The sequence below is a fragment of the Salvelinus fontinalis genome, chromosome 12 (genome assembly GCF_029448725.1).
Source record: "Salvelinus fontinalis isolate EN_2023a chromosome 12, ASM2944872v1, whole genome shotgun sequence".
NCBI classification, from domain to species: Eukaryota; Metazoa; Chordata; class Actinopteri; order Salmoniformes; family Salmonidae; genus Salvelinus; species Salvelinus fontinalis.
In genome coordinates, this window is record NC_074676.1 from 38,525,615 (window position 1) to 38,544,772 (window position 19,158).

Sequence of the window (19,158 nt, forward strand, 5' to 3'; positions counted from 1 at the left end):
TCACTGTTTATGTCATATAATGATTTGTATTTTTATGTATAGATCTTTTGACATATTATGACTAGCTCATTTCTTCTGGCATATTATATTTGTAGATATTTCCAGATGGCAACTATTACCATATGGAGCAAAGACAGGTGGCAAAACAATCATTGCAGGCACAATATTTGCATAATCTTCGACTCAAAATGGACCCTAAGGTGAATAGCCAATAGGTCAATACTATTCAAAATTGTCTGGAATAACCAGTCCCAGCATTTCTCTTATTGTAATGAGTGTGATGATGTACTTTCTCTTTCTTAGGTGCTTTGGTTTGCACAGCAATCTGGAAGGAGTAGAAAGAGAAGACACTCTTTCACAGTACCAACTGATCCATTTTTCAATCAGCAGTGGTACCTGGTATGTCAACATTAAGCTTCCATTTTTGTTTGAAGTATATTTCCATAATAGAAGCTCTTTACATTTTTATTCAGCCTGTTTTAGTTTTTTCTTCCTTGAGTGAAAACAAATGGTTATCCCTGTTTTAAAACAGAAAAAATTATTTATTCAAACTGCTTTTCCAGAGTGAGGCCTTTGATCAGAATGTGGTGGCTGCATGGGCTCGAGGCTACACAGGAAAAGGGGTGGTGGTGTCCATCTTAGACGATGGCCTAGAGACAAGCCACCCAGACATTGCTGAAAATTATGTGAGTTGTTATTATACATTTTTTATTTCACCTTTATTTTAACAGGGAACACATTGAGACCTAGGTCTCTTTTACAAATGTGCCTTGTATAATACAACATAAATATACAGATTATACCCTATATATATATTAAAATACAAAAACACATTAATGGGAAGCACAAATCACCCAGAAAAAGTTACATTCCTCCACAAAAATGTCCCCAATCAATACTTTAAATTACCCGAATGGCACTAGAACATCAATATGAAATGTATTTAGAATTTTGTTCCAGCAATACACTGCTGGAATACATACATACATAATAAAATACAAGTGGCAAAGGATCCTTATAAAGACCTAATGTATTGTACCTGTAGGATCCACAGGCTAGCTATGACATGAACGATAATGACCCCAACCCAGACACTCAATACTCTCTGACCAGACCGAAGAGGTAATTTGCTGTGATGTTAAGATTTTAATGCAAGATATTACATCATGTATCATGTATGAAGTGCACTATGTGACAACATTCTGTATGGATGAACCCCTTTTGTCTTCTGTTCTATAGGCATGGAACACGGTGTGCTGGGGTGGTGGCAGCGGTGGCAAATAATGGGGTGTGTGGGGTTGGAGTGGCATATCAGGCCAAGATCGGAGGCAAGTATTACCCATACATTCACTCATTCAGTCTCTTTTAATAGCATATAGAACTGTACTGCAATTATCCTGCTTTAATTTGCATCCTGTTACTTGTTCTGTTTTGTCCAGGAGTTCGAATGTTGGATGGACAAGTGACTGACCTGATAGAAGCCATGTCCTTAAATTTGAATCAGCAACACATTGACATCTACAGCTCCAGCTGGGGACCTGAAGATTTGGGGACGAATTTGGAGGGGCCAAACACATTGGCCCAAGAAGCCTTTATCAGAGGCATTACCAATGTATGATACAACTTGTACTGGTTATCCTATATTACCTGTTTCATCAGTAGTGTCCATTTTGTTAGATAAGATAAAACAATGTAATCGGCATGGCAACTAAAGCGGTAAGATCATACAATAAGTCTTAAAAAACATATTCAATACCTTACAGGGCCGAGGTGGCTTGGGTTCCATTTACGTCTGGGCTTCAGGCAATGGGGGCGCCAGCTTTGACAACTGCAACTGCGATGGCTACACCAACAGCATTTACACATTGTCTGTTGGTAGTACCACTGAGAGGGGAACACTGCCCTTCTACAGTGAACCCTGCTCTGCCATTCTAACAACAACCTACAGTGGTGGCAGCTTTCATCACCGCAGTATTGTACGCCTCTTTGTCCCCAACTCATCCCACGTGTTTTTAACATTCATATAATTCTTTAAAAATATGCATTTAGAGTGACAAAGCATTCTGTTAAATCTTTGACTAGTTTAGCTTTAGTTTAATTGTGCTTAACAAAGTAGTCACATGAATGCAAAGGTTTGCTTAAGATGTGTGGAACTCTGAAAAAGGTCAATATTTATCTCACATGTACCACCTACAGCAACAGTAAGCAAAGCCTCAACAAAATACCTGGATGTTGTTTCCCTTCCAGGTCACCACCGACCTGCATCAATCCTGCACCTCAGACCATACTGGGACCTCTGCCTCTGCCCCTCTGGCTGCTGGAATCATTGCACTGGCTCTGGAGGCAAAGTAACCAGTCTCTTGTCTCTGTGCACCTGTAACTCAATAACCTATTTGTTGTAAGTTTGAGGCTTTGAGTCATCGAGAAAGATGATAATATCCCAACTTCTCCCACAGCCCGACACTCAACTGGCGTGATGTGCAACACCTCGTGGTACGAGCATCTAGACCGGTAGATCTTCGAACGCATGATTGGCGGACCAATGGTGTTGGAAGACCTGGTGAGACATAAAGCACTACCTTCTAGTGTTAGGTAGTTGACCATTACCCAACTGGGATGTGATTTGCTAAACTGTAGGGCCAGAAATTGAGTTGAAATGAATGAACTGGGCTGCTTTTAGACAGGCAGCCCAATTCTGATATTTTTTTCACTAATTGGTCTTTTGACCAATCAGATTGGTCAAAAGACCAGTTAGTGGAAAAAATATAAGAATTGGGCTGCCTGTGTAAACACAGCTATAGCATCATACACCTGATTTGCTTTATTGTAGTCAGCCATTACTATGGATATGGGCTACTGGATGCAGGGAGACTGGTGGAGTTGGCCAGTAAATGGAAAGCAGTCAAACCTAAAAGGAAATGCACCATTGACCTCATTACCAGAGCCATGTAAGGAAAACACCCTTGTCCTTTCATCTCACTTATGGATAGTTAGTAGGAAAACAGCCACTTAGTGTGTTCTATAGCTGTTTACAGTAAACATAAACATGATCTTCAGATTTTATTGAGCATAAACAGAAGTGGAGGCTGGTGGGAAGAGCTATAGGACGGGCTCATTGCAATGGCTGGGATGCAATGCTTGGAACGGAGTCAAACATGTGGTTTCCATTTGTGTGGTGTGTGATACCATTCCATTAGCTCCTCCCACCTAGCCACCACTGATAAAGTAATTCCACTAATTCATAATGCCAACTTGGCCAGTTAGATTTGTTATACCTGATGCTCTGTCTGTCTGATAGTGAACTCCGCAGGAAACTGACATTGAGGTGGAATGTGAAAGCTTGTCACGGCACCAGGAACTGGATTCGGTCTCTGGAGCACATCCAGGCCCGTCTTACACTGACCTATAGCAGACGTGGAGATCTCTCCATCACCCTCATTAGCCCAAAGCAGACCATCTCCAATTTACTCACAACCAGGTAAGGCACAGCCAAGTCAATGGACAGAAAGATTGAAAGCAATACATAGAAGTGATTTAAAAAGTCATAGTCAATCGATTAATAATATTATAATACTCTTAGCAAAAAAATGTCTTTAATTTACAATATGTAGAATCTATGAGAATAGAAAGGTTCAGAACTTTTGTGAAACATCAGAGCACAGTGGAAAAATATATGTTAAATAGAAATCAAAACTTGATGGTGTTCAGAGATAGATGGGAGGGGTTTAGTGGATGTCACGATCGTGTGGCGGATTGACGGACCAAAAAGCAGCAGTTGGAAAATAAGCCATCTTCTTTATTAAACAACACGAAGATGAACACGACACAAAACACTTTACAAACTAACAAAACAACAAAACGACCGTGAAGCTACAAACGTTGTGCACATACATACAGGCTACAAACGTTTTGACATAGACAATTACCCACAACCAATGAGAGCCTATGGCTACCCTAAATAAGGCTCCCAATCAGAGACAACCGAAATCAGCTGTCTCTAATTGGGAACTCATTCAGGTAACCATAGACTCTCCTAGATAACTAACCAACATAGACAACGCTAGACATATACACTCAACACAAAACCATATACTCCACCCCATAACCCCTTTACCAAATAAACACCCAAAACCAACAAAAACATAAACATTCCCCATGTCACACCCTGACCTAACTAAAATAATAAAGAAAACAAAGAATAATAAGGCCAGAGCGTGACATAACCCCCCCCTTGAGGCGCGAACTCCGGGCGCACCATACACAGTCTAAGGGAGGATCTGGGTGGGCTCCCCTCCACGGTGGCGGCTCCGGCTCTGGTCGTAGTCCCCACGTCACCACAGTACCTAACCACCTCCTAGGCTTCCTCCAAACGACCCCCCTCCACATTAACCCCATTGCATTAAGGGGGAGTTCCGGACTAAGGGACAGCTCCGGACTAAGGACCAGTACCAGGGTAAGGGGCAGTACCAGGGTCAGGGGCAGTACCAGGGTCAGGGGCAGTACCAGGATAATGGGCAGCACCAGGGTAAGGGGCAGCACCAGGGTAAGGGGCAGCTCCAGGGTAAGGGGCAGCTCCAGGGTAAGGGGCAGCTCCGGACTGAGGAATGGCAGCTCCGGACTGAGGGACTGCAGCTCCGGACTGAGGGACTGCAGCTCCGGACTGAGGGACTGCAGCTCCGGACTGAGGGACGGCCCATGGCTGGCTGACAGATCTGGCTGCTCATGGCTGGCTAACGGATCTGGCTGCTCATGGCTGGCTGACTGATCTGGCTGCTCATGGCTGGCTGACTGATCTGGCTGCTCATGGCTGGCTGACGGATCTGGCTGCTCATGGCTGGCTGACGGATCTGGCTGCTCATGGCTGGCTGACGGATCTGGCTGCTCATGGCTGGCTGACGGATCTGGCTGCTCATGGCTGGCTGACGGATCTGGCTGCTCATGGCTAGCTGACGGATCTGGCTGCTCATGGCTAGCTGACGGATCTGGCTGCTCATGGCTAGCTGACGGATCTGGCTGCTCATGGCTAGCTGACGGATCTGGCTGCTCATGGCTAGCTGACGGATCTGGCTGCTCATGGCTAGCTGACGGATCTGGCTGCTCATGGCTAGCTGACGGATCTGGCTGCTCATGGCTAGCTGACGGATCTGGCTGCTCATGGCTAGCTGACGGATCTGGCTGCTCATGGCTAGCTGACGGATCTGGCTGCTCATGGTTAGCTGACGGATCTGGCTGCTCATGGCTAGCTGACGGATCTGGCTGCTCATGGCTGGCTGGCGGCTCTGGCAGATCCTGTCTGGTTGGCGGCTCTGGCAGATCCTGTCTGGTTGGCGGCTCTGGCAGATCCTGTCTGGTTGGCGGCTCTGGCAGATCCTGTCTGACGTACGGCTCTAGCGGCTCCTGTCTGGCTGGCGGCTCTAGCGGCTCCTGTCTGGCGGACGGCTCAGTGGGCTCATGGCAGACGGGCGGCTTTGCAGGCTCATGGCAGACGGGCGGCTTTGCAGGCTCATTGCAGACGGATGGCTCAGATGGCGCTGGGGAGACGGATGGCTCAGATGGCGCTGGGGAGACGAGCAGTTCAGTCAACGCTGTGCAGACGGCAGACTCCTGCCGGCTGAGGCGCACTGTAGGCCTGGTGCGTGGTGCCGGGACTGGTGGCACCGGGCTGGGGACACGCATCTCAGGGCTAGTGCGGGGAGCAGCAACAGGACGCACAGGACTCTGGGGACACACAGGAGGCTTGGTGCGTGGTTTAGACACTGGTGGTAAAGGGCTGGAGACACGCACCATATAGCTAGTGCGTGGAGGAGGCACTGGTGGTACTGGGTTGGGGCGGGGAGGTGGCGCCGGTAATACCGGACCGTGCAGGCGTACTGGCTCCCTTGAACGCCGAGCCTGCCCAACCTTACCTGGTTCTATGCTCCCCGTCGCCTGACCAGTGCGGGGAGGTGGAATAACCCGCACCGGCCTATGTAGGCGAACCGGGGACACCATGCGTAAGGCTGGTGCCATGTACGCCGGCCCGAGGAGACGCACTGGTGACCAGATGCGTTGGGCCGGCTTCATGACATATGGCTCAACGCTCAGTCTAGCCCGGCCGATACGTGGAGCTGAAATGTACCGAACCGGGCTATGCACGCATACAGGAGACACCGTGCGCTCTACTGCGTAACACGGTGTCTGCCCGTACTCTCGCTCTCCACGGTAAGTACAGGGAGTAGGCGCAGGTTTCCTACCTGACTTCGCCACACTCCCTTTAAGGCCCCCCCCAAGAAATTTTTGGGTTGTACTCACGGGCTTCCAGCCTTGTCTCCGTGCTGCCTCCTCATATCGCCTCCTCTCGGCTTTCGCTGCCTCCAGCTCTTCACGAGGGAGGCGATATTCTCCAGGTTGATCCCACGGCCCCTTACCATCCAGTATCTCCTCCCATGTCCAGAAATCCTTTGTGGGTAGGTCCTGTTGCCGCCTTCCATGCCGCTTGGTCCTATGGTGGGTAATTCTGTCACGATCGTGTGGCGGATTGACGGACCAAAAAGCAGCAGTTGGAAAATAAGCCATCTTCTTTATTAAACAACACGAAGATGAACACGACACAAAACACTTTACAAACTAACAAAACAACAAAACGACCGTGAAGCTACAAACGTTGTGCACATACATACAGGCTACAAACGTTTTGACATAGACAATTACCCACAACCAATGAGAGCCTATGGCTACCCTAAATAAGGCTCCCAATCAGAGACAACCGAAATCAGCTGTCTCTAATTGGGAACTCATTCAGGTAACCATAGACTCTCCTAGATAACTAACCAACATAGACAACGCTAGACATATACACTCAACACAAAACCATATACTCCACCCCATAACCCCTTTACCAAATAAACACCCAAAACCAACAAAAACATAAACATTCCCCATGTCACACCCTGACCTAACTAAAATAATAAAGAAAACAAAGAATAATAAGGCCAGGGCGTGACAGTGGAGCTGAAGGATGGTACTAAAAACAAACAAAAGATAACTATTGTAAACCATACTGATTCTGTAAAATGTATAAAGTATGTATAGGCTTCTACTTCCAGCTTAAGTGTTGTCGTCTACTACTTTACTCTAATTAGGTGAGGGATTGTAGGGTTAAGTGTGCCTTGAATTGTAAATAAATCACTGACAGTGTCACCAGCAAAGCACCCCCACACCATCACACCTCCTCCTCCATGCTTCACGGTGGGAGCCACACATGCGGAGATCATCCGTTCACCTACTCTGCGTCTCAGACATGGCGGTTGGAATCAAAAATGTCAAATTTGGACACATCAGACCAAAGGACAGATTTCCACCGGTCTAATGTCCATTGCTTGTGTTTCTTGGCCCAAGCAAATCCCTTCTTATTGATGTCCTTTTTTAGTGGTTTCTCTGCAGCAATTCGACCATGAAGGACTGATTCACACAGTCTCCTCTGAACAGTTGATGTTGATATGTCTGTTACTTGAACTCTGTGAAGCATTTATTTGGACTGCAATTTGAAGCTGGTAACTCTAATGAACTTATCCTCTGCAGCAGAGGTAACTCTGGGATCATCCTTTCCTGTGACGGTCCTTATGAGAGCCAGTTTCAACATAGCGCTTGATGGTTTTTGCAACTGCACTTGAATAAACTTTCAAAGTTCTTAATTTTCCGCATTGACTGACCTTCATGTCATGATGGACTGTCGTTTCTCTTTGCTTATTTAAGATGTTCTTGCCATAATATGGACTTGGTCTATTACCAAACAGGGCTATTTTCTGTATACCAACCCTACCTTGTCACAACACAACTGATTGGCTCAAATGCATAAAGAAGGAAATAAATTCCACGATTTAACTTTTAAATAGGCACACCTGTTAATTGAAATGCATTCCAGGTGACTACCTCATGAAGCTGGTTGAGAGAATGCCAAGAGTGTGCAAAGCTGTCATCAAGGCAAAGGGTGGCTACTTTGAAGAATCTCAAATATGAAATGTATTTGTTTTAACACTTTTTTGGTTATTATATGATTCCATATGTGCTATATCAAAGTTTTGATTTCTACAATGTAGAAAAGAGTAAAAATAAAGAAAAACCCTGGAATGAGTAGGTGTGTCTAAACTTTTGACTAGTACTGTGTGTGTATATATATGCACACACAACTTATTGTGGGAAGCTTGTAGAAGGCTATCCGAAACGTTTGACCCAAGTTAAACAAATTAAAGGCAAATACTAATTGAGTGTATGTAAACTTCTGACCCACTGGGAATGTGAAATAAAAGCTGAAATAAATCATTCTCTCTACTATTATTCTGACATTTCACATTCTTAAAATAAAGTGGTGATCCTAACTGACCTAAGACAGGGAATTTTTACTAGGATTAAATGTCAGGAATTGTAAAAAACTGAGTTTAAATGTATTTGGCTAAGGTGCATGTAAACTTCCGACTTCAACTGTATATTGAGCATTCAAGACACAATGTGCAGAAATAAAGGGAGGAGCTATGAATATTTTCCACAATGGAAAGATCAGCTGACTCCCTGGCTTTCTAGAAAAAGACATTATCTCTAAACTAGACTATGTACAAATCATAAACTCAGAAAAAAAGAAACGTCCCCTTTTCAGGACCCTGTCTTTCAAAGATAATTCGTAAAAATCCAAATAACTTCACAGATATTCATTGTAAAGGGTTTAAACACTGTTTCCCATGCTTGTTCAATGAACCATAAACAATTAAAGAACATGCACCTATGGAACGGTTGTTAAGACACTAACAGCTTACAGACGGTAGGCAATTAAGGTCACAGTTATGAAAACTTATGACACTAAAGAGGCCTTTCTACTGACTCTGAAAAACACCAAAAGAAAGATGCCCAGGGTCCCTGCTCATCTGCGTGAACGCGCCTTAGGAATGCTGCAAGGAGGCATAAGGACTGCAGATGTGGCCAGGACAATAAATTGCAATATCCGTACTGTGAGACGCCGAAGACAGCGATACAGGGAGACAGGACGGACAGCTGATTGTTCTCGCAGTGGCAGACCACGTGTAACAACACCTGCACAGGATCAGTACATCCGAACATCACACCTGCGGGACAGGTACAGGATGGCAACAACAACTGCCCGATTTACACCAGGAACGCACAATCCCTCCATCGGTGCTGACTGTCCGCAATAGGCTGAGAGAGGCTGGACTGAGGGCTCGTATGCCTGTTGTAAGGCAGGTCCTCACCAGCCATCACCGGCAACAATGTCGCCTATGGGCACAAACCCACCGTTGCTGGACCAGACAGAACTGGCACAAAATGCTCGTCACTGACGAGTCGCGGTTTTGCCTCACCAGGAGTGATGCCGGGATTTGCGTTTATTGTCTAAGGAATGAGCGTTACACCGAGTCCTGTACTCTGGAGTGGGATCGATTTTGGAGGTGGAGGGTCCGTCGTGGTCTGGGGTGGTGTGTTACAGCATCATCGGACTGAGCTTGTTGTCATTGCAGGCAATCTCAACGCTGTGCGTTACAGGGAAGACATCCTCCTCCCTCATGTGGTACCCTTCCTGCAGGCTCATCTTGACATGACCCTCCAGCATGACAATGCCACCAGCCATACTGCTCGTTCTGTGCGTGATTTCCTGCAAGACAGGAATGTCAGTGTTCTGCCATGGCCAGCGAAGAGCCTGGTTCTCAATCCCATTGAGCACGTCTGGGAGCTGTTGAATCGGAGGGTGAGGGCTAGAGCCATTCCCCCCAGAAATGTCCAGGAACTTGCAGGTGCCTTGGTGGAAGAGTAGGGTAACATCTCACAGCAAGAACTGGCAAATCTGGTGCAGTCCATGAGGAGGAGATGCACTGCAGTACTTAATGCAGCTGGTGGCCACACCAGATACTGACTGTTTTTGATTTTGACCCCCCCCCCCCCCCCCCCCCTTTGTTCAGGGACACATTATTCCATTTCTGTTAGTCACATGTCTGTGGAACTTGTTCAGTGTATGTCTCAGTTGATGAATCTTGTTTTGTTCATACAAATATTTACACATGTTAAGTTTGCTGAAAATAAATGCTGTTGACAGTGAGAGGATGTTTATTTTTTTGCTGTTCATATATATATATATATATATATATATATATACGGCATAATGGTGAAGTATCAGGGTTTCAATATGCAACAAGAAGTCCAAGTGTGACTTATATTGTCTTCAGTGTACTAAAATATTCTAATCCAATGTTGCTTCACAGGCCTTACGATAAAATGTCTACAGGTTTCTCAGACTGGGCCTTCATGAGTACACACTGCTGGGATGAGGATCCCTGCGGATATTGGGTTCTACGGATAGAAAACAACGGAGATTCAACCAACAGAGGTACACTGACAAAAACAAAGATTTTTCTATTTGAGGTGTCAACTTCAATAACACAGCGAATGTCTTAAAACCCATCTCTAGTATTTCAATTCAATTAGTTACTGAAAGAAATAGTACACAACATTAATTAGAAACAGAACATTTGTCATCTTTAACTAGTATTAGAAATCAAATGCACTCAGTGCTGCTGTCACGCCCTAACCTTAGAGAGACTTTTTATTTCTCTATTTGGTTAGGTCAGGGTGTGATTTGGGTGGGCATTCTATGTTTTCTGTTTCTTTGTTTTTGGCCGAGTGTGGTTCCCAATCAGAGGCAGCTGTCTATCGTTGTCTCTGATTGGGGAGCCCTTTTTCTCACCATTATGTTGTGGGATCTTGTTTTCTGTTTAGTTACTGTTGCTTGACAGAACTGTATGTTTTTGTTATTTTGTTTGAGTGTTTTTTAAATTAAAATCATGAACACTTTCCACGCTGCGCCTTGGTCTACTCTTTCTACCACCAACGAGAGCCGCTGATGTGACGGAGGCTGGCACGGTTTGGCTCTCGCTTTCTTCTTTTGTAGTCCTTCCCGTTCAAGCGAACACCTCATCAAAAGTACACTATGTACTCATGACATGAAAATTATTTGTTATTGTTCCATAATTTCTCACACAGTTACAATTTAGGACAGGATGTGTATGCTTTAGATTGTGCAATGGACATTTTCTACAATGTACTCAAGCACAAACTCGTTTTTTTTTCTTTGTCCATAGGCGTCCTGTTGAAATTTCATCTGGAGTTGCATGGGACAGATGAACGCATGGCAGGCCGTCGCATGGAGAGGGCAGTGATACAGCAGTGTGCAGTGGGGAACTCTGATGGCAGCTGTGAAGGTAGGCAGCAACATCAACCATACCCTGGATTTATACTGAACAAAAATATAAACTCAACATGCGGAAAATTAATGATTTTACTGAGTTACAGTTCATTTAAGGAAATCAGGCAAAAAAATCTATGGATTTTAACTTGAACTGGCAGGGGCGCAGCCATGGGTGGGCATAGGCCCACCCATTGGGGAGACAGGCCCAGCCTATCAGAAATAGTTTTCCCTCACAAACGGGCTTTATTTATTTTACGGTCTCCTAACCAATTGTGCTATTATGTGGGGTTTTTTCGCGATATTTGTAAATTATTTTGTACATAATGTTTCTGCAACCATATCTTACGGAAGAAAAGAGCTTCTGGATATCAGGACAGCGATCACTCACCTCGGATTAGACGAAGATTTCTTCAACAACAACAACAGCAGCAAGCAGGACTCACACGATATTCTCCAAACACCCCACAGGGCAGATATCCCAATTATTCGCAAAAGGAAGCGACGAAGAGCCGGATGCCTCGTCCGTACCCGCAGAAGACAACTAGGAAAGCTGCCATTACCGTCAATATTACTCGCCAACGTGCAATCATTAGACAATAAACTAGACGACGTAAGATCACGAATATCCTACCAACGGAACATCAAAAACTGTAATATCCTATGCTTCACGGAATCGTGGCTGAATGATGACATGGATACACGCTGCACCGGCAGGATAGAACAGCACACTCTGGTAAAACGAGGGGGGGAGGTCTGTGCATATTTGTAAACAACAGCTGGTGCACAAAATTTAAGGAAGTCTAGATTTTGGGAAGGCCCTAAAGATTATCAGACTCCAGCCACCCTAGTCATAGCCTGTTCTCTGCTACCGCACGGCAAGCGGTACCAGAGTGCCAAGTCTAGGTCCCAAAGGCCTTCTTCACAGCTTCTACACCCAAGCCGTAAGACTCCTGAACAGCTAATCAAATGGTTACCCGGACTATTGCATTGCCCCCCCTCTTTTACACTTCTGTAACTCTGTTATCTATGTATAGTCACTTTAAATCTGCCTACATGTACATATTACCTCAATTACCTGAACTAACCTGTGCCCCTGCACATTGACTCTGTACCAGTAGTCCCTGTATATAGCCTCGCTACTGTTATTTTGCTGCTGCTCTTTAATTATGTTATTTTTTATTCATCCATTTTTTAAAACTTAACACTTATTGTTCTTAACTGCATTGTCGGTTAAGGGCTTGTAAGTAAGCATTTCACTAAGGTCTACCCCTCTTGTATTCGGCGCATGTGACAAATACAATTTGATTTGAAATACACTTTTTGTGGATATGGAGAATATCTGGAATCTTTTATTTCAGCTCATGAAACATCAGACCAACACTTTACATGTTGCGTTTTTATATTTTTGTTCAGTATATTTTACAATTAAACAGTTGCACACTGTAATGTCACATTCTATAAGACAGTTTGAAAATGTTACTAACCAAGTAAGGATCCTCCTTTTTTTTTTAGAGTGTGTCTACCCATTGTACGTGTTTGAGAGCATCTGCCTGATGTCCTGTCCACCTCACTACTATGAGTCAGATGGAAACAGCACCCGCTCCCATCGGAAGTGCTTACCCTGCCATCACAACTGCCACACTTGTTTTGGGAAACAGGACACAAACTGTCTGGACTGCCCTCCGTATTCAATGTTGGATTTTCGTCTTGGTACCTGTAGCCCCCCTGTCTACCCCTGGGACCACAGAGGTAAAGTGACCAGTGGCATGGAGCGGACGGCAGCAGTTCTTGGTATCCTGATGGGAGGGCCGCTGGTGATTTTGTGCATCATGTGGGCGATTACATGGATGGTGAGCAGGGCGTTCCTTCCACGTGTCGCTGCCAGGAACGAAGTGGACAGCAGCACCAGTCATAGCAGCAGTGAGGAGGCTAGGGATGTGGAGATGGTGGTCTTCCGTATTACAGAAGACCAGGCAGAGAACAGCGAGAGAACATCTACATTCACCAACATTCCCAATACTTCACTTTAAGAGGAATTTGACTCGCTTCAGTCAACATTAAAGTAGCCAAAAATCAAATTATGTCGACTAACAGAAGCAGAAGAAAATATTTTCCAAATAGCTTTTATTGTTACTTCAGTATCATTTACAAACTTTTGGATGGATAAAATAAATGTCTATTTTGGACCCAAGTTGCATTCAGTGGTTTTTATAAGAACACATCAATTGGTAGAATATCCATCCATTTGCAATTATAACTTTTAAGTCAAAGTACTTCACAGAACATTAAATATAGGCACTGGAATAGCTTAAAAGGACACACATTTAGAAGTAGAACATTGTTCAAAGACTTCCTCCACAACTAAAGGGAGGAACGGCTCTTGCATTTCAGATAATAAGCATGAATCCACATAAAAAGGTCCTGTATATGAGGAGCAAAATACAACTTAAGCCTTTACAGACTTAGAGGTTAGTGGCATTCTGTGAAGCTCTGCTGAACTTCAGACCACAGGAATGGGCTATTTCTGGGTTCTAAGCTTTCTCTTTAAGTTATAAGGGACAGTGCTCTCCTCCTTACTGAGTTTCCAAGATGTCCGTGGGTATGACACTATCTGATTTGCCACTGGAGCTCTGTGACACCTCCAGAGGCCAGGATGAAGGGGTGGTCTGATAATAGAGTGTGTCCTCCGACCCAAAGAGCAGATGTCTGAGGCTCAAGTCGTACAGACAGTACAGATTGAAAGCCGCCATGGCAAGAAGTGGGAAAAAAGTGAGCCCCGATCCAAAGCCTCTCCAGGGGCTACACATGTGGAAGCAGAGCCAGTAGATAAGCCTATAGGAATAAAATTTGGATAAAATTAAAACATGTTCAGCTTTATAATAATTAATAATTAGGTGCTTACATTTGTCCTATTTCACACATGTACAAGTGCAAGATATTTGATTTTTGCATATCCCACTCCCCCGACACCCTTGGAGAATGGGGTCAGAGCCAGGGATCAGCCATTATTCATGGGCACCCTGGAGCAATAAGGGTTACGTGCCTTGCTAAAGGGCACAGACAGATTTTCCACCTAGTTGGCTCGGGGATTTGAACCAATAACCTTTCGGTTACTAGCCCAATGCTCCTAACCGCTAAGCTACCTGCTGTCCATTCTAGAGCATAGTGACACGTCACTCTTTTCTCTCACTGAGCAATCAATGACTTTGAAATCACTCACCTCCCACCAACGAAAACTCCAGTCAAAATGGGCACCACCCGCAGCTGGTCTTGAGGCAGGAATGTAGCCAGAACCAACAGATTGAGAACATAGAGAAACAACTGCTCCATAGACGCAGAGACAAACAGCTGTTGAATGGCCGCTCTTCTGTGGAGAGCCTCAGCTGGATTTAAAGACCGAGTGCAGAACTGGCACATAGCACCAATCAGCATAGCTAGAGGGGGAGTAATAGGTATGTTAGTATTCGAATTTGGAAACACAACACAAAACACCTAATGGTCTGTTTGATTTTGTCTGGTATTATGAGTCTTCAGCATCCTAGTTTGAAGAAAAACTGCTTTTGAACTGATGCTTAGTCCAGTCTTTGATAATACCCTACTTTTCTGCTTGAACATACGACTACTAATACTTGAAAACCGATGTTTCCTGCTTGAACATATAACATTCGACTAATAAAACTCGAAAACCAAATATGTGAAAGGATTTGTTTTTAGCCATGTTGCTTTCTACAGTCAAGTCATTTCAGTAGAAAGAAAAGGAGATGAGGAAAGTAATGAGAAACTATTGGGACACTGCCCAGGAGACTGGAGAACTAGTTACCCTCATCTTTTCTATTCTAGTTTCCATGTTAAGCTATTTATAAGAAAGGGGAGGAAATTGCCAGTGCTTCAGTAAGACTTGCATTGCCTTGAGGTTGAATGTGTTGACAAAGACTAAGCCTGAGACAAATTATGAGACCTGGACTACTAGAAAACCTAAAATCACTTAATACTGCATTCAAGAGCTTTTTGGGAGATTGATTGCTCCAACTAAATAAGTAGGTTTGTAGAGCTCAATATAAAAGGCACCCCACTGAGCAAAAACTGGTTGAATCAACATTGTTTCCATGTCATTTCAACAACAAAAAATAAAATGTGATGACTGAATCAATGTGGGAAAATGATTGGATTTGCAAAAAGTCATCAACGTAAGAGGATTACATATTTTCACCCAACTTTTTACCTAAATCTAATGACGTGACATTTTTTTTGATTTCACATTTGTTGACAACCAAATTTAAATCTAAACTAGATGTTGAACTAATGTCTGTGCCCAGTGTGACAGTTGTGTTGTTTGAGTCGCATATGAAAACAATTATTCAGACATACCCAACAAGATGGGGACTGCAGCTACGGCACAGCAGCAAAGTGTGAAAGTGAGGCGGCTGACCATGTCAGGGCAGTCTGGGGAATCTATGGGAACATAGAAATAAAGTGCATAGAGAAGCCCTGCAGTAAACAGAAGGGAGGCCAGGACTGAGCACACAGCAGGAACGCGGCCACTTTGGCAACATCTACAGCAGCACCACAGTCTCTTGTCTGCCACCTCTGGGACAGCCTCACAAGTCTCTTGATCTTGGGAACTCCACATAGTCAACTCTATGCTCTCCGGTGGCAAGCCGAGCAACGGTTGGCCTTCATCAATGGTGGACTCCAGATTGTTGGATTCTGGACTCCATCTCTGTGTGTCTGTGCCATTGGGAATGTCTCTGCGAGAGGCTGGATTTGGAGTGCTGATGCAGTTTTCCACCGGATCTTCCAAATTGTGCACAGGAGCAATCGGACTTGAAATAGTTCGATCCTGAACTCCCTCTTGCGGTCTTCGCTCTGCTTTGAAGCCCTCGCTGGGTTGCTGGTGGCAGGAATCAAGCTCTGTACAAAACAAAGCACAATCAACATCTTTCTGCCACCATATGTTCAATGTTGTGAATAATGAATGTCACCCATTCTGCACGTTTAATTAGTGGCACTCAAATAAAAAATGTGTTTGTTCGATTATCACTTACGGACAAGTTGATCGGCTGGCAGGGCTTCCAGGGAGTGATGAGAGCCAATGACTGAGTGAGAAGAGGAGTGGAGCTCCTCCACTGAAGATTCAGGACTGTCAGACACTGGTGCTAAAGAGATTTGGGTGTCCAGGTCGAGAAATGGAGAGAATGACAGCCTGGCAGGGTCAATATCCTGCAGTTGATTGATGATGTCACTGATGGACTCCTTCACACTGTCAATCTCTTTGCCATCTTCTGGGTTGGTGGCTTGACGCCCCGTCATAGTCGCACAGCCTACAGAACTAACTGCAGATAGACAATTTCACATTTACTATGTGAACCCTACAATAACATGACAATATCGGTCGTATTGATATTGTTTGCATCTCCGCACGCGAGGTTCAAAGGGTCCACCCAATTCGCGCCAGGCTTTATTATGAACATCTGGGGATTGAATTTGGAATCGGCCCTTGGGGCAGCGCCAATCGTGGAGGGCGGCTAGTCGTCTGATTTTAGGACTGACACGCAACTAAACCAAACACGTCACGACTGGGGTTCATTCTCCAAACAAAAGACGGATTTACTAGACTATCATAACATTTTGTGCAGTTTTTGGAAAGTGAGGCATCGAATTGAAATTACCAATTGACTCAAACGGAACGCGCATGTAACGGATGTGAAATGGCTAGCTAGTTAGCGGGTACGCGCTAGTAGCATTTCAATCAGTTACGTCACTTGCTCTGAGACTTAAGTAGTGTTGCCCCTTGCTTTGCAAGGGCCGTGGCCTTTGTGGAGCGATGGGTAACGATGCTTCGTGGGCGACCGTCGTTGATGTGTGCAGAGGGTCCCTGGTTCGCGCCCGTGTCGGGGCGAGGGGACGGTTTAAAGTTATACTGTTACATTGATGCTGTTGACCCGGATCACTGGTTGCTGCGGAAAAGGAGGAGGGTGAAAGGGGGGTGAGTGTAACGGATGTGAAATGGCTAGCTAGTTAGTGGGTACGCGCTAGTAGCATTTCAATCAGTTACGTCACTTGCTCTGAGACTTAAGTAGTGTTGCCCCTTGCTTTGCAAGGGCCGTGGCCTTTGTGGAGCGATGGGTAACGATGCTTCGTGGGCGACCGTCGTTGATGTGTGCAGAGGGTCCCTGGTTCGCGCCCGTGTCGGGGCGAGGGGACGGTTTAAAGTTATACTGTTACATTGATGCTGTTGACCCGGATCACTGGTTGCTGCGGAAAAGGAGGAGGTTGAAAGGGGGGTGAGTGTAACGGATGTGAAATGGCTAGCTAGTTAGCGGGTACGCGCTAGTAGCATTTCAATCAGTTACGTCACTTGCTCTGAGACTTAAGTAGTGTTGCCCCTTGCTTTGCAAGGGCCGTGGCCTTTGTGGAGCGATGGGTAACGATGCTTCGTGGGCGACCGTCGTTGATGTGTGCAGAGGGTCCCTGGTTCGCGCCCGTGTCGGGGCGAGGGGACGGTTTAAAGTTATACTGTTACACGCACGCAAGAGAAAATGTGCATTTGCTGTTCTGTTGCAGATTAATTGTTGCCAGTTGCATTCATTGATTAGGATATTACCATTTTTCTTTGAATAGGATACTTGATGATTGAAGTGGTAGTTTATTGATCATAAATAATACGTACATCTAATATTCCCATATCAAATTACTAATAATAACAAGAGGAGAAATATAAACGATAGCCTCATCATTTAGGTCTGATGAAGCCACTATTCAATAGCTTAGTTTATACATAGTCATATGGACAGACAGTCAAAATCCATACAGAAAATGTAGCCTACGCACTTCTATTCGATTAAAAGATGCTTAATACACTTACTTTTTCTAGGGATGCAGAATTACTGTTGTTTCAATTTCTTCGTTTTTTTCCTTCCCCCAACTTTTGTCTTCTAGAATCTGGTATACAGTCTCAACTTCTGAATCAAATTTCAAGACGGACAAAATACTACGTTTTAGCCCCCGCCCACACACTTTCTGGGTACCATGTCACACAGACCATATGGAGCAAATAAATCCAAAACGGATACACCGGGGGGTTTGGGGCTCTGCTGTTGGGTCCAGATATTTAGAAAATAAAACATTACTTAAAACTTAAACAGGAAGTCACCTGGAGTTGATCATCAAATAAATCAGCCTCCCGTAAAGTGCTATAGTACACACAGAGAATTAAAAACAAATCACATGCAAAGTTATTTCATCTCAGATTTGCAAACTCTAGACGGGTTTCCAAAAGCAGTATGAAATTAACCCACTCAGACCTTAGTGTCGACTGAAAGGTGAACAGTTGCCAACCCCTGAGACTGATTTGTGAAGCATGTTGAAACTTTAGAAAGGTAAGACAATAGCAGTCTTTGTGTTCCTGCCACATGTGGGGGAAACTGGCATTAGAATAGGATTTCACTATAGCTTTGGTGGGAAGGTCCGTTTAATGGGAGGGGTAAGTTTAGTTTCTGAATATTCATTCTTGGGGTAAAAATGTAATGTCAAAATGCCATGTACAAAAACAAAACAAATAGGCTAATCATGGAAGTCATAGGACATATGACATTTCTAGTGTGCTAAGGCACTGTAAAGGTAACTAGAATAGATTGACCCTATGCCTGCTTACAGCTGCACTGGGGTCGGACAGGATTCCTATTTAGATAAAGACACCGTGGAGCCGGAGTGAGATATGGCTCAAAAAAACATACCTCAGTCCAGGGATGAGAAATACGTTGTACTCCGAATTGTCCCATTATCCCAACTGTTAGATCGAGATTGACTGAGCACTAGTTTTTCCAGAAAATGGCCCTTTCCATCCTCATGCTAAGTAGCAGAAGCTAAAGCAGCCATTTTGGAATGGCAGTGTCAACTAATCAGCTACTTTGTTCAACGCTACGTGCCATTCC

General features: G+C 44.6%; 2 protein-coding genes across 2 annotated transcripts; one reads left to right on the forward strand and one right to left on the reverse strand.

Moving 5' to 3' along the window:
- The first annotated feature begins 10,819 nt into the window (after nucleotides 1-10,819).
- Nucleotides 10,820-13,254, forward strand: LOC129867348 (proprotein convertase subtilisin/kexin type 4-like). Its single transcript, XM_055940698.1, has 3 exons — nucleotides 10,820-10,899; nucleotides 11,118-11,237; nucleotides 12,737-13,254. Exons 2-3 carry the CDS (start codon nucleotides 11,165-11,167, stop codon nucleotides 13,252-13,254), a joined length of 591 nt encoding a protein of 196 aa, XP_055796673.1. The 5' UTR covers nucleotides 10,820-10,899; nucleotides 11,118-11,164.
- A 77-nt stretch (nucleotides 13,255-13,331) lies between these two features.
- On the reverse strand, nucleotides 13,332-18,819 carry LOC129867345 (transmembrane protein 79-like). The gene is made up of 5 exons (XM_055940692.1): nucleotides 18,090-18,819; nucleotides 16,270-16,557; nucleotides 15,593-16,135; nucleotides 14,445-14,658; nucleotides 13,332-14,056 (listed from the first exon to the last, which is right to left on the reverse strand). Exons 2-5 carry the CDS (start codon nucleotides 16,532-16,534, stop codon nucleotides 13,798-13,800), a joined length of 1,281 nt encoding a protein of 426 aa, XP_055796667.1. The 5' UTR covers nucleotides 16,535-16,557; nucleotides 18,090-18,819; the 3' UTR covers nucleotides 13,332-13,797.
- Between the last annotated feature and the right edge of the window lie 339 nt (nucleotides 18,820-19,158).